General features: G+C 43.8%; 5 protein-coding genes across 7 annotated transcripts in view, besides 1 other annotated feature; 3 read left to right on the top strand and 2 right to left on the bottom strand.

The window, feature by feature from the left end:
- The first annotated feature begins 206 nt into the window (after positions 1-206).
- Positions 207-249: a mobile genetic element.
- A 1,123-nt stretch (positions 250-1,372) lies between these two features.
- CG3505 (uncharacterized protein) lies at positions 1,373-3,154 on the top strand. Its single transcript, NM_142123.3, has 4 exons — positions 1,373-1,481; positions 1,570-1,748; positions 2,186-2,333; positions 2,406-3,154. Exons 1-4 carry the CDS (start codon positions 1,424-1,426, stop codon positions 3,101-3,103), a joined length of 1,083 nt encoding a protein of 360 aa, NP_650380.2. The 5' UTR covers positions 1,373-1,423; the 3' UTR covers positions 3,104-3,154.
- A 209-nt stretch (positions 3,155-3,363) lies between these two features.
- Hexim (Hexamethylene bisacetamide inducible) lies at positions 3,364-5,103 on the top strand. 2 transcript variants are annotated; one of them, NM_169595.3, is made up of 3 exons: positions 3,364-3,541; positions 3,670-4,236; positions 4,301-5,103. In NM_169595.3, exons 1-3 carry the CDS (start codon positions 3,487-3,489, stop codon positions 4,759-4,761), a joined length of 1,083 nt encoding a protein of 360 aa, NP_731932.1. In that variant the 5' UTR covers positions 3,364-3,486; the 3' UTR covers positions 4,762-5,103. The 2 variants fall into 2 exon arrangements, with proteins under 2 accessions (NP_731932.1, NP_650381.1); NM_142124.4 differs by having other exon boundaries at positions 3,364-3,508.
- Rad17 lies at positions 5,102-7,123 on the bottom strand. The gene is made up of 4 exons (NM_142125.4): positions 7,061-7,123; positions 6,329-7,005; positions 5,788-6,242; positions 5,102-5,729 (listed from the first exon to the last, which is right to left on the bottom strand). Exons 1-4 carry the CDS (start codon positions 7,073-7,075, stop codon positions 5,269-5,271), a joined length of 1,608 nt encoding a protein of 535 aa, NP_650382.3. The 5' UTR covers positions 7,076-7,123; the 3' UTR covers positions 5,102-5,268.
- Positions 7,124-7,375: 252 nt separating this feature from the next.
- BigH1 (Histone H1 variant BigH1) lies at positions 7,376-8,748 on the top strand. Its single transcript, NM_142126.2, has 2 exons — positions 7,376-8,212; positions 8,307-8,748. Exons 1-2 carry the CDS (start codon positions 7,517-7,519, stop codon positions 8,670-8,672), a joined length of 1,062 nt encoding a protein of 353 aa, NP_650383.2. The 5' UTR covers positions 7,376-7,516; the 3' UTR covers positions 8,673-8,748.
- An 84-nt stretch (positions 8,749-8,832) lies between these two features.
- Positions 8,833-25,462, bottom strand: part of Meltrin — a 32,386-nt gene continuing 15,756 nt past the window's right edge. Inside the window, exons 2-8 of one of the 2 annotated variants that reach the window (NM_001032403.2) lie at positions 16,349-16,449; positions 15,535-15,729; positions 15,298-15,449; positions 14,426-14,768; positions 12,983-14,345; positions 12,792-12,921; positions 8,833-11,581 (exon numbers count right to left, since the gene is read on the bottom strand). In NM_001032403.2, the coding sequence (NP_001027575.1) occupies positions 9,763-11,581; positions 12,792-12,921; positions 12,983-14,345; positions 14,426-14,768; positions 15,298-15,449; positions 15,535-15,729; positions 16,349-16,449 (4,103 nt within the window). In that variant the 3' untranslated portion in view covers positions 8,833-9,762. Of the gene's footprint in view, positions 11,582-11,778; positions 12,922-12,982; positions 14,346-14,425; positions 14,769-15,297; positions 15,450-15,534; positions 15,730-16,348; positions 16,450-25,462 lie in introns of those variants that run through there. The other variant, NM_001032404.3, reaches the window with a different exon arrangement.

Consider the following 25,462-nt stretch of genomic DNA (forward strand, 5'->3'; position numbering starts at 1 on the left):
CCGAATGAATGTAGAGATATTAGGAACTATAAAGGCGAGAGAGTAAGGACTACCACGTCCACTTTAACGCTCACTAACCGCCCAAAACTCCCACTTTTGAACAATTTCTTTACATTTTATTTGTCTTGCTGATTAGTATCGGTACGCCAAAAATATGTAAATGTTCTAGTTCGCACTCCTATTAACGTAGTAGGTACGTATAGTAGGTAGTAGGAATCTGATAGTCGAGGAACTCGAATATAGCGTTCTAACTTGATTCTGATTGGTACGTGCGCGTTGCCATCTTGAAACTGGTTACCTTAGCCATAACGCGCAGTCTCCAATGGGCGGCCAATCAGAGCACCGGCGGTCTGATTGGTCGGCTCTGCAGTTTGATTTGTATCTCTACTGTGGTTTAGCTTTGGAACCACTATTGCGCAATATTTCTTGGCGGCAGGATAAAATGATCGGCCGCAAAAGGCCTCCCAGAGCCAGATGAACTATGTTGGAGTAGCCGCTGATGCTGTCGCATTCTACTGATAGAGATAGGCAGTTGTGGCGATGCTGTTAATGTGATGGATCCGGGTCCGGACAATGTCTGCTGCTGCTGAATTTGAAGTTGTGAGCCCATAGACTCCTCCTGGGGAGTGTGCGAATGATACCCGTGTGGGTTGCACTGAAAGATTTCTCTCGCGGCTGATACCCAGATGGATTCTCGAGTAAAGGCAAGCCAAAGATCATATACCCGACAAATACCATTAAATAACGACATAAAGAACAACAAAAGTAGGTTTAAAGAAGAGTCATAGAGGAAAAACCTCCGCGCCAAAATTCAATTCGCGCCGATATCACGTTATCGAACGCTGCACAGCTGGTCATACTAGCTGACCAAGGCAACTCTGCGATCTCGTCCACCTGGGCACACTAGTTGGCGGTCATCGTGTAGTCATTCAATTTCCGACTTCAAACATCCTTCATCAGCCTGCAAGCGAGTTCCGACAAATTTTCAACCCGGTCATGGTTAATTCACACCACAACTAAACGCCGAGATGCCGAACATATGAGAGGCTCGACTTAAGATGTTCGGCATTCGAATTTCTAACGTCTCCAAATGGGAGACTTTTAAAATCACGATCAGTATATCAGTATTAGCTTGTGAGCTTATTCCACAAATAAAATATTAATTACTAGATCTCATCTAAGCGTAACACGCTGAAATCTCGACAACTCATTGTAAGTGAATATGCCGTAGTGCAGGGCATTAAAAGCTCTACAAAGCCCCCCAGTTACACAACTACGATTATGTTATCTGAACCCGGTCCGAAAGCGACTCTCTGGTAATTCACAGGCACCGGCCGAACTTAATGTTAATCTCAGACTCAGCTTCGATCGCAGTCTCATTCGTTCCGCTCAGCTGTATCGTATCTGATCGATCCGGTCCGGCATGGGAAGTTTTCCAGCTCTACTTGTTGTTGTCGGCTCGCTGGCATTGGGCGCGAATGGTGAGTGTGTACGGAATACGGGATCGTAAACAAGTCTGGCTGTGAACTTAAGTTAACGTGGGACGATCCCCGATCTCCGATATTCCAGCTCAACTCCCGCCCATCAATTGTGTTGCAAAAATTCCGAGTGGCCGTGTCACCGGTCACTGCATTTCGATCCGGGAGTGTGACTACTTCATGAGAATCCTGCTATCCGGCAATCTCAGCCAGAGCGATCGCAACCTGCTCCGTGATAATCAGTGCGGAGTGCGGGGCAACGACGTCCAGGTGGGTGATTCACCACAGTATCTCTCCCTACCCAATTGAACTCGAACTTCCACAACTTGATCCATTAAGCGCTACTAAATAAAACAAGCTCGATTATATTGGGCCTGTTCTGGTTTTCACTTTCACTGCCCAGCTTCATTTTTTTGGAATTTTATAAACGCTTGCGTTCTTATCATTTTCTACAGATAAGAACTTGTAAACGATTTGAATAGGGAAATACACCACATTTTGATAATACGAATGGTTTCAAATGAGATATCATTCTCCTTTTAAATATTTTAATTACTTCCATTGTTAATGTTAAGGAAACTTTTTGTAAAAATAAGTGACCTCAAACTGTATCATAAAAAAAAACTCGTTATTCGAGTACGCTTTTGGGAGTTCCTCGTAAAAGAGATATACTTTATAATATAATGATAAAGCCACTGTTTTTCTAGGTATGCTGTCCTAGTACCGCCGGCTTGGGTGCCCTGACCCACCCACTTTTGCCCTCGGATTGCGGAAAGGTTCGTTGGCAGCGTTCGAATGACACAGATACGCGAATCCGGGAGTTTCCCTGGCTGGCCCTCATTGAGTATACGCGCGGTGAGTTGCCGGTTTTGGTAATATATGTATATGTAGGTCACAGTATTAATCCCCACCTTTTTTACTCCGCAGGCAACCAGGAGAAGATCCATGCGTGTGGCGGTGTGCTTATCAGTGATCGGTATGTGCTAACTGCTGCCCATTGTGTGGCCCAGGCGGCGACTAGCAATCTGCAGATTACTGCTGTCCGGTTGGGTGAATGGGACACTAGCACGAATCCCGACTGTCAGTACCATGAGGATAGTAAAGTGGCGGATTGCGCGCCTCCCTACCAGGACATAGCCATCGAGGAGTTGCTTCCACATCCGCTCTACAATCGCACCGACAGGACGCAGATCAACGACATTGCCCTCGTCCGACTGGCAAGTCCTGCCAAGCTCAACGACTTTGTGCAACCCATTTGCCTGCCCAACAAGCAGCTGCGAGCGGACGAGCTGGAGGACCTGGTCACCGAGGTGGCCGGATGGCAGGCTAGTTCCTCGCAAAGGATGCGAAAAGGTTATGTGACCATTAGTTCGATTGAGGAGTGTCAAAGGAAGTACGCCAGCCAGCAGTTGCGCATCCAAGCCTCGAAGCTCTGTGGCCTGACCAATTCCCAGGAGTGCTACGGCAACGCTGGTGGACCACTGATGCTGTTCAAGAACGATGGCTATCTGCTCGGTGGACTGGTGTCGTTCGGACCCGTTCCCTGCCCCAATCCCGACTGGCCGGATGTCTACACCAGGGTGGCGTCCTACATCGATTGGATTCACGACAGTCTCAAAGCATAGATTGAAGTAAATACTTGGTACAACAAAATGTTCAGTAAAACAAACTAAAATAATAACTAAATCTTTTGATTCAGAAACAATATTTCAATAACTTACCTTGTGGGTAACAAAGTAGAAAGATTGTCTTTAAAATATGGAGATTTTCTTATTTATTTTGAAATTGGCGCCTAATATTATTCAATGTGATAGCAATTGGGGTATTTTTGGTCGCGTTAGGCGGAGAACTTTATGTGGGACTCCGGCGTCAGCACCTGGTTACACTTCAATCGAGTTTTAGTTCGCTTAGTATAAAAATCGCAAACCTACAAATCGGCAACAAATCTCCAGTTATAGCTTAAAGTGTTAATTAAGTGCTTAATAAATTAAGTATTTGTGTTGGCAACATGGCTGAAGCTGTAAAAAATGGTAAAAATCGTCACTCGGGGAGCGCTGAAAAAGGCAAGCGACAAATGGCGACTGTCTTATTGGATTGTTTTTTTCTTTCCTTTGCCCCTGCAGTGGGCAGAGTTGCATTTTCGAGTATTTTGGCGGTTCAAATTTGAATTTGGTCCTCTTGCTCTTTCCAGAAAGTGGCTCCCAACAACGACCTTTGGATAGCGGCGGAGGAGGGGGCGCCAGTGGCGGAGGCGGTGTCGCTGTAGGAGGCGGCTCGGGAATGCCGAAGAGGAAACATCGGCGGGGAAAAAAATCCAAGATGCAGCCCAAGAAGACCAAGAACCATTATCCGCAGTGGAAACTCGATATGTCAACGGGTGCAGGAGCAACGCTGGAGGGGAATCAACGACAGAATAGCAGAACCAAGCTGGTTCGTTCGCGCTCCTTGCTCGTTCCGTACAACACGAACCGCTTCCTAATGGAGGAACACATGTCGGAGCTGCACAAAGATGACTCCGACGACAACTGTTTTGGCTCCCAGACCGAAGATCAGGTGCTCTTCCTTTCCAAGGAGTTCTCCGATGTCTACGAGCGAGCGCGGCTCGAACGTTTGGAGACGATGAGCAAGCAGGAGCTCATCCAGGAGTGCATGCAAATCGAAGATCGATATTCGAAGGCCCAGAACATATCCAAGGAGTTTGGAGCCAAATTACGAGCGCAGGATGATAAGATTCGCCAACTATCACGTGAGAATCAATGTATGCGATGTCTTTAATAATTTGAAAAACCAGGAAAATTTATAACTTGTGCCTTTTATTCCAGTTCTGCGCACCCACCTCTTGCGCACGTGTTCCGCGACAGCTGGACCAGCGGCAGCAGCAGCGGCCGCAGCTTCCCCGCCCTCAGCGGTGGCGCCCACTCCCAGTTCAGCTTGCGAGCTGCAGGCTAGACAACAGCCTCCCCAGCAGCCACAACCCACACCCATGGACTCCACCAGCGAGGACAGCGAAAGCGACAGCAGCAGCACCACGTCGAGCACCACGTCCACCACTTCCTCGACCAGCAGCGATGGTCACGAAATGGGCGTGGCCGGCCTGAACATAGCCAATGGGCATGCCGAGCGGCACGAGAGGAGCCGCACCCGCTCCAGGTCTAGATCACCGATCCACCTGAATGGTCATGCCAACGAGGAGGAGCGTCAGCGCCTGCTAGATGGAAATCAAATGGAGGAGGACGACAACTCCAGCGATGTATCCAGGCCAGCCGATGCAGTTGTCAAATAGAATAAAATAGAAGAGTATGTCACTCCGCCGTGTGTAAATAAAAGACTCAATTGTGGTAGAATGTGGCGATAAATGGACATAATCCTTGTTTAGTTTTTAAGTCATCTGTGGACGCCTAAATTGTGAGGAGTTCCTTTCAATCATCAAATAGCTCATCAAAAAGCATTCATCAGAAAGAATTAGCATTACTTTATTATCTGCAAACGACGCCTCCCAATTGTATTTTTGTTGGTCTGTATGGTGTATAGTTTAGCGGTGTTGCCTCGAAGTGTTGATTTTAATGGAACTTTGTATAATGAAAAATCGATTTGTAGATAAATAAAGAGTTAAAACATGAATTCGAATAACTACCGCTATTCATTTTCTTACGGTGGGATGCGCAGTACATTTAATTTATATAATAAACTGGGTTTTGCGATTGTTAGATATCATATTTGGTCCTAGGGACATTTTTTAAAAACTTCCTTGCTACTTTAGTTTTAACATCAGATAAATAGTTTTGATTTACTAAAAGTCTTGTTTTGAGTCTGTGCTTTGGCTTGAAGTAGTATCCACAGGCTTGCCTGCTATTAACTTAACTAATGAGCTGTACTCCGTGGCGTAGAGCGTCCTGGCAATGCCCGCGTAGCCCACACCCACCAGTCTTTGTTCGGCCAAAGTTGCCTGTGGCTGTATATTGATTCGCTTGGGTCCTCGAACAGGCATCCATCCGCTGACAGGGCACGTATTGGACATCATAACTCCTCGTATGGCAACGTTTAAGCCCATCACAGACAAATTATCATCTCTGTACTCGTTGAGCATGCAATCTGATAGGCCCAAGTCATTTATGGCGGTCACGACATCATCGATTTCCTTAAAATGCGGCAGATAGTTGGCATATACAAAATTCACAAAATTCCTGGGCTCTGTATTAAAGGCTTCGGTTATTTCCTCCGGGCTGTGTAACATAGTTTTGTCCTCATTAACTGATGAGATCCAAGATTTGAATGAGTATTTTTACAGAGAATGTTTCGTGGGACTTACACTTAGGATTTAATACTCTTCCAAGTGCGTGCATCAGAGTAATTGATTCATCTCTACCAATTGACTTTAAAGTACTTTGCATTTTCTTCTTACGACCTTTTGCGGACACACTGACATTTAGCTGTTTGGTCGGCATGCTGGAAACTCCCTTTAAAGAGCTCAAATGTAAATTAATTAACGCATTTCTTATGTCGCCCTGGGCACCGACAACTATTGAGTCAACAACAGCGGTCGAGGGCACCTTGTAAGTAGCTTTATTCTGCTGCATTACGGAGCAGAAGGTTTTCATTGACTTTTGCATGATTGTAGATGCAATAGCATTGAAACTGATGTGCTCGATGCGATGTTTGGCCTTCAGTTGGTCTGGAAAGAGGCGGTAGCTGATATTCAATCCTCGAGATTTGGCATCGGCAACGATGAACACCAGGGGAGATTTGCCATACGCCGTGTACTCTCTGAAATGGAAGGAAATGAGGGTTTATTAAATTATGTTGAATCTTATAGTTGGTGTTCAATTCCATAGTCCACCGGTTTTACCTACTCTAGTAACTCTTCAAAGTTGACCTCCTTATCGCTGAGCAGGACGTTGGGAAAGTCCTCGACAAGAAGCAGTCTCTTATTTTGCGAGTCCAGCAAGGATTTGTATCGCGAGGCACGGAGCAGAAAGCTTTTAAAGGCCTCCAGATGGGAGCCCACATAGGAGGCGCCAGTCGTTTGATCACCCAAGGTGTTGACCACCTCACAATCGATAGGATTGATCCACTCCTGCAGCTGGTAGCCGAACTCCTTGGCCAGGACTCGCAACGTGGTGGTTTTGCCAGCACCAGTGGGCCCGGTAAGTAGACACATTTGAGCCGGGAACTTCTTGCGCACCGCTTCGCAGTGACGCAGCCAATCGCGTAGTTCTCCGACCTTCTTTGGATGCACCGCCAAATCGTCGCTGGTGGCTGGCTCAAAGCTTTCCATCCAGTTTTCTTTGACTTCTGGCGGTGGCACAGTGATGTCCGCATCCTGGTCATCATCCATGGCAGTAAGATCGACTGAGTCCACGTCCGGAATCTGTATTGGCTTTGTATTTATGCTTGGAGTTCTCGACCTCGATACTCTGGAGCTGCTCACATTGCTTGCACTTCTTGTGCGCTTCGCAGGCGTGGATTCCGAAGGAGCAGGACTGGTGGTCAAGTTCATCTCGCTGAAGGCACATCTTACCCAAGTTTTCTAAGCATTAGTTCTTTAGTATTCAGTTTAAAAACATAAATTTCAAATTGTTTACCTTCCGTACGCTCATTTTTAGAATTAACTCCTCTTCTTCTTTAGCAGTGTTACCATATGGAATAACACTGCTAATTCAATAAATAATCGATAAGTTTCACAAAAAATCGCGTTATTTAAACTGAACTATTTGCTATTGTATTACTTAATATATTATTTATTTAATAAATATGATACATATTTATTGTTTTATTTATCAAATTTCTGGTTAAAAACGCTTCAAACATTTCAATAATGTATACTTATAATTATCTGAATAATAAACGGTACTTACAAAATCGACTTAAAAAGCTTTGCGATATAACTTTTGATCCCGTTTTCTGTGCATTAACAGTCATTGCAAAGTATCATTGTTACTGCGAGTTTTCGATTACCGTTTTGTTAACCTTTTTTCGTGTCTTAAAAGTTGTTGAGTTGTATTTCTAATTTTTGTTCAATTTAATTTCCAACTAATAACATGAAACTAAAGCCGGTTGAACGCAATGATGGCTCGGATGATGAGAGCGAGGAGGAAATGCCAAATGATCATCCCGAATCCGAAGACTCCAATATGGGCGAAGAAGAGGAGCTCCCGGAGGAAGATGAGGAGGAGATGGAGGAGGATGAGGAGGAGGATCGGCAGGACGGTGACGAGGTCGAGACAGATAATCTCGGAGCTGATCGCAATCCCTATCCCACTCCGCCGCCTGATGATGGGTCGAAACTGGTGCCCCCCGATTCTGACAACCCCAAGTCGATGGTCCCAAAACCAAAGGGTACGCTCATATCCCTAGCTCTTATGGCCATCGGGAAGTTGGCGAGCCGATCGGGCTCATCGGTTCAGGCCATAATGACATACCTAAAGGACAATGGTCAGGAGTGGAAGGATCCGAAGAAAACCGCCCGCCTCCTCCATCGAGCTTTAAAATTGGCCGAAGCCAACGGCGAAGTGGTGATGGTTAAGCGATCCTTTAAACTCACCGATAAGCAGAAGAACTCCTCAAAGGCTGTGGAGAAAATGAAGGCAAAGAAACAGAAGGAGAAGGAAAAGAAAGCCAAAGTTGAGAAAGTTTTAAAGGAGAAGATTCAAAAGAAAGAGGCCAAGGCGAAGATGAAGGAAAAGAAGGCCTCCAAGGAAAAATCCAGTAAACCAACCGAGCGGAAAACAAAACAAGTACGTGGTTTATTCTAATCTAACAATTCAATAGATTTTTTAAGAATTAGCTTCCTTGATAAATTGATAATAATAAACCGCTATTTACACAAAGGCTGTAAAAAAGAAGAAGCCCGAGGATGGAACCAAGGATAATCCGCCAGCATCTAAAGCAGCTTCATCCGCTGCCGCGCAGGCCATGCTGGAAACATCCCAGACAGCGATTCCTGAAGCGGGAAAGAAGCCGGCCAAAACCAAAGTCAAGCTACAAGCGGATTCATCCGAGGCGGGAAAGACTAAAAAGTCGCGAAAGTCCATTGGAACTCTGGCTCAGCCCAAGGCAGCCAGGCCGAAAGTCAAGGCGGTCAAGAAACTGGTGGCTGGAAAGGGAGCCTCCACACCGGATCTTTCCATAATGGAGGCCCAGGCCACGTCGACTCCTCAAGGAGCTACCAAGGCGAAGCGCAAGCGCAAAGTCTAGTTATGATTTATATGTTTTTTTTTCAGTACATGTGAAACTTTGTTTAAATAAAATTGATACTTTTTTAGTTCCTAGCAATATTTTAAATGACTTTTCTTTTAAAGTTCATGAACTGACAACATTCTTCGCATAATGAAATTGAATTATTTAATTTTGTAGATCTCGGTTATCCCCTATTCCTTCTAGAGGTATTATAAACACATTTTCTCATTTCAATTGAGTTAAACATATATTTTAACATAACTTCGGTTCTATACACATTTGATATTGTTCTTACATATGGGATGTAACATATTCCTTGCAACATTGAGACAATTTAAACTGATTTCGCTACTGAATGGCTCTTTTAATTACGTTTTCAATATCCCCAGCTATACAACACTTTTTATTTTAATTAATTCGAGCCGGCGCATTTGTTGTGACAATTTAACTTCTTTGGTTTTTATTTACAAAAGCATATTGCATATAAACATACATGTACATAAATACAGGGGATTACCGTAGATTATAGTATAGATACAGATACGTAGCTATCGTTAGGTGCTAAAATAAAACTTCACATGCAGCGCTTAAACATTAACCATTGAGATACATACATACTTAGCACATGAGTTAAGCAACGCCTTACGTCTAACTAGTGGGGCATTGGTAAAGGAATGAATATCAAAGACGACGCAGTCGTAGTCATAGTCAGTGCCAGATGAAATTAAATCGTAACTTAACTAAAACTTAAGTCAATTCCACGCAGGGTGGCTATTTAGACAGACCAAGAGCATAGCCATAGAATCACAAAACGGCGAAGAATACAGGCTAACATATTTTCTTACTTTCACACACAGGCTTGTTTTGGAAAAATTTAAGAAATTCATTGTACTGATGCCATGAATAAAATGCTGATCACTATGTGGTACTATAATATTTAAGAACTTTGCTTTGCTATAACATGTCTAAACAATCAATGAACTATAATTACACATTTAAAACTTGGTAAGGATGAGATTTTCAGCATACACCCTCTCATCCTTTCATTTTCCAATACATATTTCATGCTATGCTCATGGTCAAGCCCGATATCCTAGTGTTCCTTAGTCTACTTGCTCTGCTCGAATCGCTGTGTCAGCGATGCAATGTTGGACTTTGGCGCCGCCGCCAATGTTGCCGCCTTTACAGTGGGTGGCGTGGGCGCTGCTCCGCCATTCGCCCGCTTTCCCAGTACTCCTCCCGCTCCACCGCCGCTGAAGGATGGCTTTGCTGACAGTGGTTTGGGCTTTTGAATGGTGGCCGATGGCGCTGTGGTGGACGCTCCAGCCGTTCCATTGGGCAGTGTTTTCGTTGTGCTCTTCATAAAGGATTTGGGACGGGCGTAATTGGTTACGCCGCTCATGCTGCCGCTGCTGCTCCGTTTGGCCAGCTGGACTACTGGCGCTGGCTGCGACTGACCGACGTTTCCCCCCGCCGCCGGCTTGAAGCTGGACATGCTGGGCTGCGCCTGCGCCTGCGCCTGTGATTTGTCCGCCACAGTGGGCTTAACCCGAGCCACGGGAGCATTGGCTGGCGGCGGGCGGTGATATGTGCTTGCAGATGCATTAGCTGCCTTTTCCTCCAGCACACTGCTCGCTGGCTTGGGTGGAGCAGGTCGCTGGGGACTTTTTGGGGGATCTGCGGGTGTTGGTTGAGCTGCTGATGCTGCTGCAGCAACGGGCTTTCCTGAGTATATGGAATCCCCGTTGATCTTTTCTAGTTCATTCACTATTTCATTTAGCAAACCCATATCGCTGCCATTACTCGCCCTGTTGGCCACCAAATCGCTCCGCTTGAGGGTCTGTGCCGCTGGCGGAATCTCATCAATTACGGAGTAAATGTCGTCGTTCGAGGCTCGCACTTCATTCTCCACAAATTCGCAATCGTCATAGGTATTCTCCACAGATCTCTGGGCAGTGGAAACCGGCCGCTGATAGCCCGATGAACTGATGGAGTTTGTTTTCTTGACCACCACTGGCGGTGGCCTTGGAGGTGGCGACTTTGGTCTCGAGGCGCCATTGCTATTCACCTGACCACTCTTCGGCCGTGGCAGTCCCGGTGGAGAACGCATGGATCCAAAACTCTGGAGTGGAGCCTTTTTGGTGGGCGAACGCATGGATTGTGCGCGTTTTACCAGATTCTGGGTTTCCTCTTCGCGTGGAGTGGTCTCCGAATCGGAATTGGATGATTCAGCTTGGGGAGCAGCGGGCACAGGCATAGGGGCAGAAATTTCCAGAGTTCGCAGCCGCTCCCGATCGATGTAGGTCTTCTCTTTTAGTGGCGGTTTCTCTTCCTTCTTCAGAAACGAAGCAAATCGACGAATGGTACCATCTCGTTTAACATTTAGCTTGGGATCAGCGTGTAGAGGAACTGGAGGAGCAGATCGACTGGGCGAGAGATCCTCTGTGCTGTCCTTGAGTGGTACCATAGTTAATGTACTAGAATCCAGTTTGGGTGGTGAGATAATGGGACGTGCCGTTGAGCCAGGATTGGGTGGTGGCAAAGCGGGCGCTGGCCTCACCCAAGTAGCTTCTGGTTTCGGGGATGGGGGATGAATGGGAGCCGTTCCTGGTTTTACTACTGGGGGTGGTGGGGCCATTCGCTGCGGTCCATCCTGCTGCACAGTGGGTTGCACAAAGGCCACATTTGGTCCGTTGTAGTTGCTCGCTGGTGAAGATGCATCGTTCAGCGGTCGCAGAGTGAAGCCATCGAATTTTCCAAAAAGTCCAGCTGACGGTGTGGAGTCGCTTGGTGATTTTAATAGTGCCGAATCCATATCATCCGTACTGCTAGGCGTTGATTTTAACAAACCATTACTTGGCGGTGGACCTGTGCCATTTTGATTGGTTCGCGTTGTGATGGGTTTGCTTCCACCAGAGGATTTTAAGCTGTAAGGACAATCAAATATAGGGATTAATATGGGAAAATAAAGTACAGCGATCAAAGCATTTAAAGTTCAATTGTGTAACATACCAAATCAAAAACGTGCATTAACCAAACACCAGTGCTAGAGATACGGAAACATAGCTTGAAGGAAAGTAGACATACAAACAGCAAGACAAACATCAAACCAACACCAAAAGTTAAAGAGTCACATTTATTTGCAGAACATACAAAATTAGGAAAAATAAAACTAGGAACAAATTCAAATTATGGACTATGTTAGTGGGGATTGTGGGTTAATTGATTGTTAATGAGGCATTAACACAAAAATGTGAACGAAAATGAAGAGTTGTCTTCGGTTTTTCAAATTATAGATATACCATTGCAGATTAAAAAAAAATCCTAAATACTTTCACTAAATCACGTATATTCTATTTGTGTTCTCTTTTTTCTCAATCTAGGATTGTGTATTTCTCAATATAACGACTATATTAATGTATATAAGAAAAATAATACAAAAAGAACCCTATCCTAATAATTCGTAATCTGCAACACTGAACCCATTTGATTTCGAGGTCAATATAAAAATAAAAAATTCTGCAATGATATTGAAATGCCATGGGCCAAGCGCAAAGTCATGCTGTATTTCTGTGGCAGTGCAAGCGTATTTCACTGTAGTTAATTGTGCTGGTTTAGTTTTTGGCACACCTCGCGGGGTCGCTCTGTATGAACTGGGCGCCCTCGGTGAGTGCCAGTGGGTTTGTGGTGGCATTCAGCCGCGGAGCCGTGATATCCAGCTTGCGTCTCAGTGTGCTGTTGTTCGTGTTGCTCTTGTCATTCTGGTTAAGTGACTCAGTGTTGTTGTTATTGGAGGTTGAGTGCGTGGAGTGCAGGAGAGTTAGAGGTTTCAAGGTGGCCGCCTTTGGTCGCACCTCATGAGTGCTATGGCTTTTTGGCACAGAGGGCGGCGGAATATTTAACTGATGCACTACATCTGGATTGGACTTGTGGCGCGGCAGGATGGCGTGTATGTTAGTAATGGTGGCCGGAGCCGTGTTAGTTACAATACCAGAAAGCTGGCGATTGGTGTGCAGTGGTAGTGGAGGTGGTGCAGTGCGTGCAGGGGTCTGTTTATGTGCTAGTGTGGTGGAGATACTGCTGTCGGGACTGGTGTCCTCTTTCGAGCCAATGCTGAAGGAGGAGGTCGATACATACATATTGTCCGCCAGTTTTCCGCGCGTCAGCATGCCGTTCTTGTAGCAGTGATAGAGGAACCAAAAGAGGGCCACAACGGGCAGCACAAAGAAGAACAGCACGTAAAGGAATCGCTTGAAGCCCACGGAACCTGCAAATGAAAAGGGAAAACATATAAAATCTACGAACTTCAGGACAATTTTCGAACATACCATTTGGATCTGTGGCTGGTCCACTGTCCGGGGAACCTCCAGATCCTGCCTTCGAGCACGATTCCCCACCGAATCCTACATCGCAGTGGCAGTGGCCTCGACTGTTGCAGATGCCATTGCCATTGCAATCCTCCGGACATGGCTTTCCCATGCCCTTCTGCCGAACCGCGTCCACCGGCAGGCAACGCTGATCCACACACATCTTATCCACGCCGCATTTGGCTCCATTGGGCGTAAGGCCGGGATCGGTGGTCTGCAAACCCAGATCCACCAAGGCAGTGCGACAAGCGACAATCTTGCGATCGTGACTTATATAGGAATGGGATAGCACAGCCGCCGATTCCATACCGAATTCGAGTCGTTCGTTTAAGTGGATGCAGTGGAGCATTCCGCAATTGACATGCTGCTCTTCGCAGCGCAAAAAGGTCTTGTTCAGTCTGTTATAGCCGCAATTTCCTAGCCTAGTGCCCTCCGTGTTCTTGTTGTAGCAATGCTCCGAGTTATCACCCGTGGGTCCCCACAATGTTCGACACTGATTGGAGTGAGATCGACATGTGCCGTGGAAGCAGTATGCTTGACCGCCGTCGCATGGCTCCGTGTCCCGCCGGAAGACATCCGCCGGACAGTACTCAGATTCCCCGGTGCAGTACTCTGGTAAATCGCACTCGTTTTCAGCCTCTCGACAGGCACTGCCCGCCAATTTGGGTCGACATGTGGTCAGATCACAGCATTCTCCGGTAGCACAGGTGGCATTTTTAGAGTGCAACATGCAGGTCTGAGCATTGCAACAGGCATTTTCACAGTGCTCGGGTAATCCGCAATCGCACTGTTCACCAGGCTCCACGAAACCATTGCCACAGGTCGGTGATTCGAACAACCTTTCCGGCTTGTTCCTCAGGCAGTAGTTCATTCCGCGCGAGAAGGCTATTGTGAGCTGATCAATGCTGCAGCTGCTCCAGTTAACTGGAATAAACGAGGTACTCGAGGCAGCCATCACACACTTCTCATCCCGACAATGACAATCCGATGTATCGTGCTCCATGCCAAAGTTGTGCCCCATCTCGTGGGCCATTGTTGTGGCCACCATTGCCGGGTTAGGACTGTGCTGCATGCTCACTCCGCCGGAGTACTCGTACGTGCAGATGGGACCCTTCAGTGCCTTGCCCACCACACCGCCGGCGAAGTTCTCCTTGGTCAGCAGCTGGGCATTATCGTTAGGATGATCCAGCACCAGCTTGGTGCTACGGTAGTTCAAAAAATTTCGCAGTGTCAGGTCGCCGTCGCTGGAGAACTCGATTTCGTTGCTCTCGTTCCAAATCACCACACCCACCAGCGCCACAAATATATTCAAGGGGACATAGAGCTAACAGTAAATAGTAAATAAAATAAATAGATTAGATTTACTGTTTCATAAACGTAGCTTTAAACGTAAATATCACTTACCGCATTGATTATATTGGCAATGCCTTTGCAATACTGGTGCACCTTCTTGGTGTTCTCTTGGAAATTTTTGTAAACCTTATTGTCCACAACGATGACCAGCTCCACGTAGCTGGAGTATTTGTTGGCATTGTAAGGCCCCCGGATCAATTGACTGCTATCGTCCGCCTGACGCCTCTTCCGGAGCAGGGTCCTCGAGAATTCTCCGCCATCAAGGCGGAGTGGCAGTGAAGGAATCCCTCCTCCAAGTCCGTTATCCCCGTCAGCCTTTTCGTAGTCGTGACTATGGTCGTCCCTGTGGTTATCATAGCCACAGGTGGCGTTCGTCGGATGCATGTCTGCCTGCCTGCGGAGACAAATAGAAGGTAATTTGATATTTCCGTGGCCAACAAAAGAAATTAATAACGGAAGTGCCGGTGGCGTATAAACATAATGAATGGAGTAGGTCGGTTATGGTTGAGAATTTCGCTCTGGTTAGGGAATTGGGTAAATATACCCGAAAAAGCAAATATTTGTGGCCTACAACTAGGTAAATATTTGGCAAGTAAACTTCAAAATATACGACTGACCCAACATTTATAACAACCAGGTTAAACATATTTCGCTTGGGTCGACGGGGGCATAAACTCCCGATAAGATAAGCGCCGTTTAGAAAGGAGAATATTGGCTTGATCGGTATCGTGAACTGGGAAAGAGGCACCATAAACATCAAATAGGTCGCTATCATAATGCGAAGTCATCGAGGGTTCTCTATATGTAGAGTAATAAATATATACTAGTTTACTCGGTCAAATTAAATGATCAATCTAGAAATTGTTTAAAAACGCCTGATAACTTAGCTATTTTAATAAGTGGGCAAAAAAAAAACAACTCACTTAAGCAGATAGTGGTCATCCTGCAATCGCCCCCTGCCGTCGATATGGGGATGAATGAAGTACGTCTGCCTGCCATCGATTACGATGCCATCCAGAGCACCATCACAGGTGGAGAGTGCTACCACAGATTCTGGTTTACCACGAATGTGTCCCTGTGATGGGTAAAGCAAATAAGATGGGAATATAGTCAAGTAAGTAAAAGAAAAATTAAAGGCAGGAATTAGATGGTCCACATACCTGATAATGGCATAAATCAACCTCAGTCTTGGTAAAGGTGGTAACCACATGGCCAGGAGTGGCTCCTCTGCTGGCATTTTGGTAGCGCAGGAAGTGGGAATTCGGCAGGAGGAGATCGTTGCGCTGCAGGTCGACGACGACCCGCTTGCCCTCGTGGGTGTAACTCAGGCTAATCTGCGGCGTGTGAAGGCCGTCCTGGAAATCAGCAGAGGAGCAGGGTGATAGCGTTAACAATATTAAGCCATTTGGCCGGTCATCCGCATTTATTTCATTTTTGCATGCAAATTGTGGGCGTGACGACATTGTGCCGAGGTGCGAATGTGTTATGTCCTGCGCGCCGCAGGGGTCAACTGAAATTCCAACCTACCACCATTGAGTCCACCCACTCTCGTTGAAACTAATTAAAACGGGTTTGGCTGTTTGCCATCGCACCCTGCAAACTCCAAACATTTTTAACCCCAAGCATGAAATGAATTTCGCTCAAAAGTTGTTCGTTACTCAGTGGCTGTATTTACGGGTTAACTCTGATTAACTCTCGTTGATAAACTCACAACGTTCAAATATCCCATGAATTTTGAATGCAAAAACAGCAAAACATATTTGTTTACACAACGAATACAACGAGTACAAGTTTAAAACTTTACTGACTTTAAAGAGTTTTAAGATGTATACAAATGATGAAAATTTAAGAGAAACGGTTCTGTTCAACTAGGTCAGTTCAAGTTCTAAGTAATTGGTATTGAAATTTGCTTCGCAATTCGATGATTTAATGTCGCATCTGGTGCAGGATTTACCAGTGTCCTTGTCTACTTACGGTGGCATCCAGAGTGGTTAGCAGGCTGCGCTTAGTGCGTCCATGTTCCACCTGCGGTCGTATCACAGTGTAAGTTGAGAACTCCTCGAGGACGGGGTGTGCTGCAATTGAGATGGAAGGGGAAAACATTCATTAGGGTGATGTAAATGCTGTTAATTACAAAATACTTGGGCCGCACCCTAAGATCCCCTACGTTCCCTCCATTTCTCAAGGTGAACAATGCTTTTCTGCCGCAGAATGTGGTGTATCTAATAGGCTTAAAGTCAACGCCGCCACCAGGCATCCAAAACACTGACAACTTGAGCCCGAAATTAAGGCGAAGCGAATGCTCTGCTCTGATAATCATTTAACATGTTGCCGGGCATGTTGAGATACTCTGATAAGACGACGAGCATCAGTCATCTTGCTCTTGGGCCTTTATTTCTTTCAGGCCAGGGGCAGTGCTAAAATTAGCAAGTTCATAAATAATACTATATAGATACGGGCCAGACTTTTGGACAAGCACAGCACAAGCACGTCTAATTAATGCAAGCCGCCAGACATCGCAGATGTCTGACAACCCTGCTATGTATCTCACAGATACACTTGTGCTCAGCAATTGCATTGCAGGGGGATACACAGTCGCGGTCAGCATTATAGCATTTCCTGCGACTATCAAATATAGATCAAGAAGTGATTCCGACTGACATCAAAGTATTTTCCTCTAAGCGCAAACAAACAACTTGTTAAGCACTTCTCGTCTTTAATGCGAGAAAGTGTAGTGCATCTAAAAACGAAACTTCCAAGTTTTTACATCGAAGAACTTTTAATTAGCAGTACTATAGTTTTCCCCATCATGGTGTACAACTTTGTACAAGTTGAAAATTGGACACGCAGACCCCATAAGCGAAATCACTCGAGTCCTGAGGCCAACACGACAAAACAATAAACCGAGCAGACCAAGTTACCCCAGTTCTTTCTCCCCCAGAAGAACTCTTCCAATTTTTCAGCTGCTGCAAAGTCACTTTGGCCCTTCCCCCTTTGCCCTTTTTTCTTGCTCAAAACTCACTTTTCAGCGCCAAATGTCACACGCGTCAGAGGTTTTTGTTTTACACGACGCAACGCGTCACAAAATTCTGAAAGTACCCACAGGAAAAAGAAAAAACGAAATTTCGCTGTTTTTATTTTTACCACGTCCGACGTTTAACGCAAAATCATGAAGAGGCCGCCAAGTTGTTCAGAGCGTGTTATAAATATAAATACATTATTTTTGCAGATTGTTTACGGCCTGTATAGTTGTATAGTTGGAGGAAAACGTGTTCCTTTTTCGTATATTTTTGATTGGCAAAAATCAGTGGGGGTCAAAATGAAGAACTAAATATTAAATGCATTTAAGATAGAAGGAAACGAATAAGCGAAAAACAAAACTTAAATTTGTGAGAGTATTCATTTAGAATAAGTAACATATTGGTTTCAACCCATTTATTATGTGACCATTTAGAACAGATTATAAATAACAAAATGATAGGCGGCCTTTTAAGGAGGCAGAAATTATGGGGTGAAAGCTTCCGAAAAAGTGTAAAATTCATAGACATTAAGGTTCACCATTCTATATATAGGTGATTCATGGATCACATGCGTTAGAATCTAAAAAAAAAATGTGGAGTGATTATTTTTCTTCCAATAAACCGATTAAATATAATTTAAGATTTGCCATTCATTAGGCACAAGACAAATGCGATTTATGAATCGAAGGTATTTGATTATACAGATATTTTACTTGCAAATCGGAAAGCAAATTGATTTCGTAGAAAACCTGAATGTGTGGAATTTAATTTCTTGGGGTGTAACCAGAAAAATGGGTGGGTGATGAGACTACCACTTAATGGGTGAGACATCATAAAACAGAACTAATGACTGGCAGACTAATGAAAATTCCCTGCGACCTAAATGTATCCCTTCCTCAGGCAGGCATCCCGCTAGATGTATCACCATATGGAAACGGGGGAGCTTGGTGGTATTTCTGGCTTATTGTTTACGGAAAACAATTAACCCGAAGTAAACTTGAGTGATTGATTGGCTCGAATGACTAATGAGTAGTTTGGCCCAGGCCCCTTCTATGCATCAATAAGTTTTTCCGGCTCATGTGGGTTAACTGCCTTTGCCTTTTTCGGCGTAACTTTTTTTCAAGCTGTAAAAGTATCTACAAGTGGGTGTCGACTTTCTCAGCTGATAAGCAGCTGCCAAAAAAAAAAGAATGCGATAAGGATGCACAAGCATGCATGTCTGCTGGCAATCCGAGAATTTAGGGCAAGCCATCGACTTGGCACCAGATTGTTGGACGAATGGCGCCAGGAGGCGCCTCAAGGACTCGGCTCCTGCAGCACTCCGTCGAGTGGAAAGTCATTAAAACTAGAACACAACAGAAGCACCCACGCATAGATAGCTCTCGGCTGACGGATCAGTTCAGACAGTGCACTTGGAAAAATGTAAACTATTTCTTTTTGCAAACAAATTCAACCTTGAATCCATTTGTGTATAAATCAGATTGCCTGATCTATAGAATTAAATTTTATATTTCTTATTTTGAAATTCCAATATTTTTATATACGACTTCTTAACTTATGATGTATTTTTTCCCAGTGCACAACTGGTAAATTATCACACACTGCAAGCAAGTCAAATCGCAGTCTTGAGCCCGAGGCAAACATATGGCATAAGGGTTCCTAAGCGAGGGTAAAACCAGGCCGTTCATCCGTCAATCATCGCACGGGTCATGAATCGAGTGATGATGGATTCCGCCGGCTAAAATAAGGAACAAATTACAACCCGATGCCGATGCTTCCCTTCTCTTTTCTTATTTGACGAACTGATGTCGTCGCGTACTTTGATGTTCCATATATGTACATACATACATATGCCGCGATGGATGATGAGGTTGCTGGGTAAGGATGTTTTGGAATTGTCGGCCAGAAACTGTGTTTTTGTTTGGACTGGTTGGTAGTTTGAATCTCCCACTGAGGGGGGGAAGTGCTGAGAAAGCCCGCAGGCTTGAAACTGATTTTGAATTTTATATCTCCTCTGCATTTGTCACTTGTCAACGCTCGAGGGGGAGAATAGCAGCCAAAGGAGGGGTTAATAAATAAATATGTGCCCGTCCTGTCGCCCTAACTCTCAATCTTCTCTCCCTCTCCCAACTCCATATAACAATCAACAGAGGCTACAAAAAATAAATTTATTAATAACTGCTGGCGGGCCATAAAAAAAAAAAAATATCAAATGAATCCAGTGGATAAAGCATTTAGCATTTACAGTGAACTTCACATTGAATTTCGGTTTGAATGGTAGAAACGAATACCATTTCCATTTCGAACCATTTGAATGATGAAAAATGTGAAACCTTCTCAAGTGGCCATTGCATTCTTCAATTATAACCCGAGGCATTTAAATATTTTAAATTATGATTGCCGGCGGCTCGAGTAGATATGCCAAACTCAATTTGGGCAAAGTTCCCTGGGATGCCATCGTAAAACTTCCAACACTTTTAGTTGGGGGCCCCCAAAAAAGAAAAAAAATATTAATAGAATCTCGCTGCCATAAACAGATTAGTGCAGCCCCGGGGGCGTGGCCAATGTGGGCGGAGATATTCACTTCGGCGAAGGCAAAGAGGCATTTCTCCTACCAACTCAAAAATCGAATCGAATCGAATGTGTGGCTAATTGATAAACAAGGCGAGGAGACGATGACGTCGATGACTGGGGATTCGTATTTGGGGACTTGGCTTCGATTTTTGGGCTGCAAACACTGCAGCCGAATACAAATTGAAAATGCATACAAACGATATTCCCTCTTTTCCCCCTCAAAGAAATGAAAAAGAAATGCGTTTACTGCCTCTCCTCAAGTGTAATTGAATAATAAAAGAAAATGCAATTGTTTTTGGGTGCACAAACGAAATTAAATGTTGGAGAAATTCAAAACAAACTTCCCGACAAACAACAACAAATTCAATTGTAGGCAAGACGACACGCACACAAAAACGCACTCATCACAATTTAATTAAATTGTTTGGCTCCTAAAAGAGGGGTTCTAAATTGAAAACAAAAAAAAAATATATCCGTGGCATCAATGAAGGCGTGCTCAAAGAAAACTTTTAAAAAAGAAAATTTAAATAATTCATGTGGATTTTATTGACATGTTTATGAGTTTGGGAACTATAAAGCATTTTTTTTATATCTTTGATGTACAAATCGGAGGAAGAAACGATTTAAATGGCATAAAAATGCAATGATTATAAATAAAACAGATGAGAGCAGTAAAATTTTATATAATGAGTAAATCGCTTAAATAAACTATCGATGGCGATTTTGAAAATGAAAGCTAATGTTGGATTTACTTCAACTTTTCTTCTATCATATTCTTCGATTTCTTTCTTCTTTTTCTTTCTTGAACAGAAAATTTGCCACTTTAGTGGGTATATCTTGTGCTTGAAATCTTAACGAGGCAATTAAGCCATCTGGCCACCTACTGAGCAGCACTTTTGGTGTACGAATCATCGTTTATCTATCCATCGACCAAATGGGCCAAATCCGAAAGCAAATCTCTCTCATCCGCTGAATACGGTAGCCCGCAATACGCCTTTCACCTCCATTTTCACCTGACAAAAGGCCGCAAAATTCTGTGCCCAGCCAGCAAATGCAACAAGCCACGCAATCTGAAAGCCAAACACGAACGAAAATCGCCTGAATCTGGGTTAAACGCAAAAAAAAAATGCGCATGCGCAACACTGAAAGTACCGAAATCGGAGATAAGCATCGATGATTCAGGGTTGCATATGAATGTACATACTTACACCTCTTCGGTGTCACCCAACATCATTTGTAAATGATCAAGGATCCGTGCAGGTTCTACTTTGTATCATTTCAATTGCTTTAGTTATTTCTTGACATTCTAATAGTATTTGCATTTTTATCACGTCTCACCTGATGGATTTCAGTGCAGGTGAGCGTACCATCGAGACATAAGCCAGACAGTCGGCTTCCTCTTCATATTTATGTAATAAATTTGAATTTTGAAAAACCGGCTTTCAAAACAAACTCTCATATTTAATAGGTTTGAATTAAGGGTTTATGAAGAGCAACCACTTTTGTTTAATGTAGTTATATTTTCTTAAAATTTGTATATTAAATAAATTATATACTGAATTGTACTTATACTATACTTATGAATATATGCTTATACTTCTATTCTGACTTAAGTCCCACGCTGTATTTTGCATAATTTATTAACACACATGAGTCCTGTCAAAGTTCAATTCGGTGTTGCCTGGACTTGGACTGCAGCTCGTTCCTGCGCCATTTGGCATGTATGAGGGCACCTTCTGAATTATTTATAAGCTGCCCTCGCCTCCGCACTGCACACACTTGAAAACTGCATCCCCAGATCCCCTCTACAAGTACTTGAGTATAAATAAAACTTTGGCCCGGCCACGGAACCAAATGAAATGAAAACAAGCAACTGCAGACACGACTGGGTATTCGGGGAGCAAACGGAATCAGAAATCAAATTGTAACTTGAGTGTGCGACTCAAGAAAAGGACAATGGAGGTGGTTACCGGGATGGGGGCAGTTCCAGTCGCACCAGGCCACAAAAGCCGCTTTGTTCGAGTTGGTTTTACTTTTTATTCCATATCCCCCACCCAATTGCCGGGCTTTTCATTCCGGGGCGTGAAAGCACTTCAGCAACTGACAATCGTTCGGAGAAGTGGGGGCTTGGCTCGGCTCGTCTCGTCTCGGCCTTTGGTTGGAGGCATGCACTCAGGCAAATGAAGTAGAAGGATTCTCGATCTCGACATGTCCGCTGTCGGATTTAGGAAAAAAAAAAAAAATGGGGATGAAACGATCAAAAGACGGCGCCAGACAGGTAGATCCCGCATCCGATCAATTTAGACAAAGGTGGGGCTGTTCTCTTCCCCTCATCACCGTGACTTTCAGTTTCGTATTTATTTTGTTTTGAAAATCTGTGTGGTCCAGTTGAAAATCGACCACCTGTCAGTCCGCGAGGAGATCTCAACTTCATTATGCTGGCTTAGGATTAAGATTCCTTCATTAGAAAGCCATAAAACGATCTCGATATCGAGCAAGACATCTTCTAAATAGGAAATCGAAAGACTCCCCGAGGAACTTTCTTGACTCAACTTTCTATAAATAATATCGGGAGGCCCCAACTCCACGTCTGCTACATCTTTGTTCCACTTTCGATGCAGTTTGTTTCTCTATTCTTTTTCCTGTTTTTTCTTCCCCCTCCAATGGCGGAAATTAATTGCCTACCGGATTCGGCTGGCGTTGTGCATAAATTATACTCTCAATGCAGCCATTTATATAAATCAATAGCAACCGTACTTGCTGACAGGCCGCAGGCTGAAGGAAACAAACTAAAGACAGCCGTGACCCTATTTTTATGTACGCCACTGTGCCGCTGCACATTCAGTGGGTTAAAAGAAGCTGTCGTCGTGTGGTGCCAACAAATTTGAAATTGATTGGATAAGAAAAGCCCAATATTAAGAAATCCATATGTGCTTTAAAATTTGAGATCTTTGCTTGGCATTTGCGAAAACGTGCAAACTTGTTATTCTGTAAATTTATACAAGTTCAATAGTCCGTAACACAACAAAATTCTTACATACGTGATTGTATTTTTATTGGCACTTTTCTGCATTTAATACTTTTGGAAATCGTTAAGCTTTGTTATTCTAAATAATATGCTGAATGTGATTCTCAATTCTGATACAATAGATATTGTGTAGCTAGCTTTTCATTGAGTCTTTTCATCAACGTTTCTGGCCTGTCAATCAATGTAGCCAATTATTTCTGCACATCACTGGACTAAATCAGTTGCACCCTCGGCTCTTTAAATATGTTTGCCAAGCGGAAAACTCCCTAGGTGGAAATTCAACAACAAAAGACAAATAAACTCTGCTCGCTGCAATAATTCGCATTGTGCAAATTCATGGAGGCATCTGTATGTCCGTTGTCGATTCAGATAGAGATCATAAGTCCTTGCTGCACCTGCCATCTGCATTTTCTTCATCACTCGGGGTCAAACAATTGCCTGACGGGTGGTCAGATCCATTTCGGCCAGGTCTGTGCACGCTATCTGTGCAAATCTAATAGAACAAAGCAAATAATTTCGAGTGCAGAACAGCGGGCGGTGGTGGAACCTTATTCCCGAGGAGGCACTTCAATGACAAGGACTTCAATTCTTCTGTCCTTCCCTCCATTTCTCCCGAGGACTTCTTGGTCGAACTGCAGCTGGGACCAAGGTCAAGGACTTGGGCAATTAACACCCTGAGCGTTGGCGGGTGGCATTTAGCACACAAACACAAGCACCCAGGCGGCATTTTTCACAATTCCAGAGATTTGGCAAGTGTCTGCCGAAGGTGAGGAGACCACCCACGGCTCGGATGCCTTCCTTGACTTGCCCAGCACGTCACCTGCTCCTGCTTAAGATGATCTACGGAAAGGCCCACAAGGAAAGTGACAAGTGACTTATATACACTTGGCCAAAAATACTATACAAATTAACTTGAAATGAACCTTCGCTCATCTTTATAATAATAATAATCCTTTTTTCTAGGAAAAGCCAGGAAGTTGTAAAGCAGTTAAGAACATATCTATTAAACCATTTTCCACAGTGTATATCCACGAGCCCATACAAAGCAGATGCAGGTAGACACCTTTTGGCTAATCCGTGAAATTTCACACCCGCCATGGTTGATTCTCATCAGGATCAGGTACAACAAATCGAGATTCCTGCCTACTCACTTTTATTTATTTGGCAAAGGATTTCGATATTTGCCGTATCCTCAAATCCCCTTCTCTATCCGCTGCCTTTTTCCCCTCGGTTTCTATATCCCTGCTCACAGGTTGTTTGCGCATTAAAAATGTCAACTTTACTATCTGTGTTGTTTCACCAGCTCGGCTCGTAAAGCAGCCAACAAACCATCGCAGGTATGGGTCATTCATGCTGATAAAGGTGTTGTTGCCTTATCATAACCAAAGGCACAAGGCACAACAAGGTCCGAGTGGGGAAATGCAACTTGGTTTATTGCACAGATATCACCCACTGTTGGCCTCGTCATCAAGTCGTAAAAGTGCGGAGAAATGGGCGGCAATTAAAGCTGTGGACAAAAGGTCAACAAGGCGATTACAACTTTGCCGTAATTGGAAATTGATACTAAATCAACAGTTGTACGCTTCTTTTTATTTTTGCTTTTCAACTGGTGTTTCAAGTTTTCAGAATAGTTGTAGTTTACACTGCATTTTGAATAATTTTGTATTTTTTCTGACTTTCTTTTCAATAAAAGTCGATCAGCAGATGTTATAACACTTTGTGCCCGATCCCAAATGCTTCCTGGTTGCACACCTCTTTGTCTCATTTGATTTATCCCATCACAGTTAGTGATTCTTATCTCTTATTTTTCATAAAGAAATAAGTGTAGTATATAAAATGTCATATTTACAATATTTACAGCTGTCATAGCTTGAGTATATAGGAAATTAAGTGACGATAAGGCAGCAATAGCTTATGATCATCATCACGATGTTGCTGACCGACTGACAGAGTAAAATAAATCTCAATTGTGCTGTTTCGTCAGTGCATTGTACATACATACACGTCTTTTTTTATTTTTAATGCAAATCAACACAATGGTCAGCAGTTTGATTTATATGAGCTGGCGCCAAGCTCAAAATGACAGCCACCCGGGAAAATAAATCAAAGATTCAGCTACACATTTCGTTTTGTTTACAATTGGCCTATAAAGTAAAGTGATTATTGAGTCCATTAATATGAGGTAAACAAATAAGCCCATTGAGCAGAGTATATATCATTTAAGTGAATGGAATAAGGGTAATCTATTTACTTTGTTTTCTTTTTGCATTATACATTTTGTTTAAAATACGGAATATATTTTTCGTACTACATCTTTGTTTTTTTTTTTTGATATATCCTTGCATTATTTTTTTCCTCTTTCTGCAACTTTTTGTTCGGTTTTTTTTTTCATTTTTTAGCACCAACTTTACGCACAATGCGAGGAGAGAAAATTGCACATAAACATTGTTCTGGCCATTTTTGGAA

This window comes from Drosophila melanogaster, chromosome 3R, assembly GCF_000001215.4.
Source record: "Drosophila melanogaster chromosome 3R".
Taxonomy (NCBI): Eukaryota; Metazoa; Arthropoda; class Insecta; order Diptera; family Drosophilidae; genus Drosophila; species Drosophila melanogaster.

Bases quoted from the DNA above. Each gene is read 5' to 3' on its own strand.
- BigH1 (NM_142126.2), top strand. From the start codon at position 7,517: ATGAAACTAAAGCCGGTTGAACGCAATGATGGCTCGGATGATGAGAGC. The intron at 8,213-8,306 runs GTACGTGGTTTA...ATTTACACAAAG, and splicing joins CCGAGCGGAAAACAAAACAA to GCTGTAAAAAAGAAGAAGCC.
- Hexim (NM_169595.3), top strand. From the start codon at position 3,487: ATGGCTGAAGCTGTAAAAAATGGTAAAAATCGTCACTCGGGGAGCGCT. The intron at 3,542-3,669 runs GCAAGCGACAAA...TGCTCTTTCCAG, and splicing joins CTCGGGGAGCGCTGAAAAAG to AAAGTGGCTCCCAACAACGA. The intron at 4,237-4,300 runs GTATGCGATGTC...CTTTTATTCCAG, and splicing joins ACTATCACGTGAGAATCAAT to TTCTGCGCACCCACCTCTTG.
- Rad17 (NM_142125.4), bottom strand. The intron at 6,243-6,328 runs GTAGGTAAAACC...CTTCCATTTCAG, and splicing joins AACTTTGAAGAGTTACTAGA to AGAGTACACGGCGTATGGCA. The intron at 5,730-5,787 runs GTAAGTCCCACG...GGATCTCATCAG, and splicing joins AAGAGTATTAAATCCTAAGT to TTAATGAGGACAAAACTATG.
- CG3505 (NM_142123.3), top strand. From the start codon at position 1,424: ATGGGAAGTTTTCCAGCTCTACTTGTTGTTGTCGGCTCGCTGGCATTG. The intron at 1,482-1,569 runs GTGAGTGTGTAC...CCGATATTCCAG, and splicing joins GCTGGCATTGGGCGCGAATG to CTCAACTCCCGCCCATCAAT. The intron at 1,749-2,185 runs GTGGGTGATTCA...CTGTTTTTCTAG, and splicing joins TGCGGGGCAACGACGTCCAG to GTATGCTGTCCTAGTACCGC.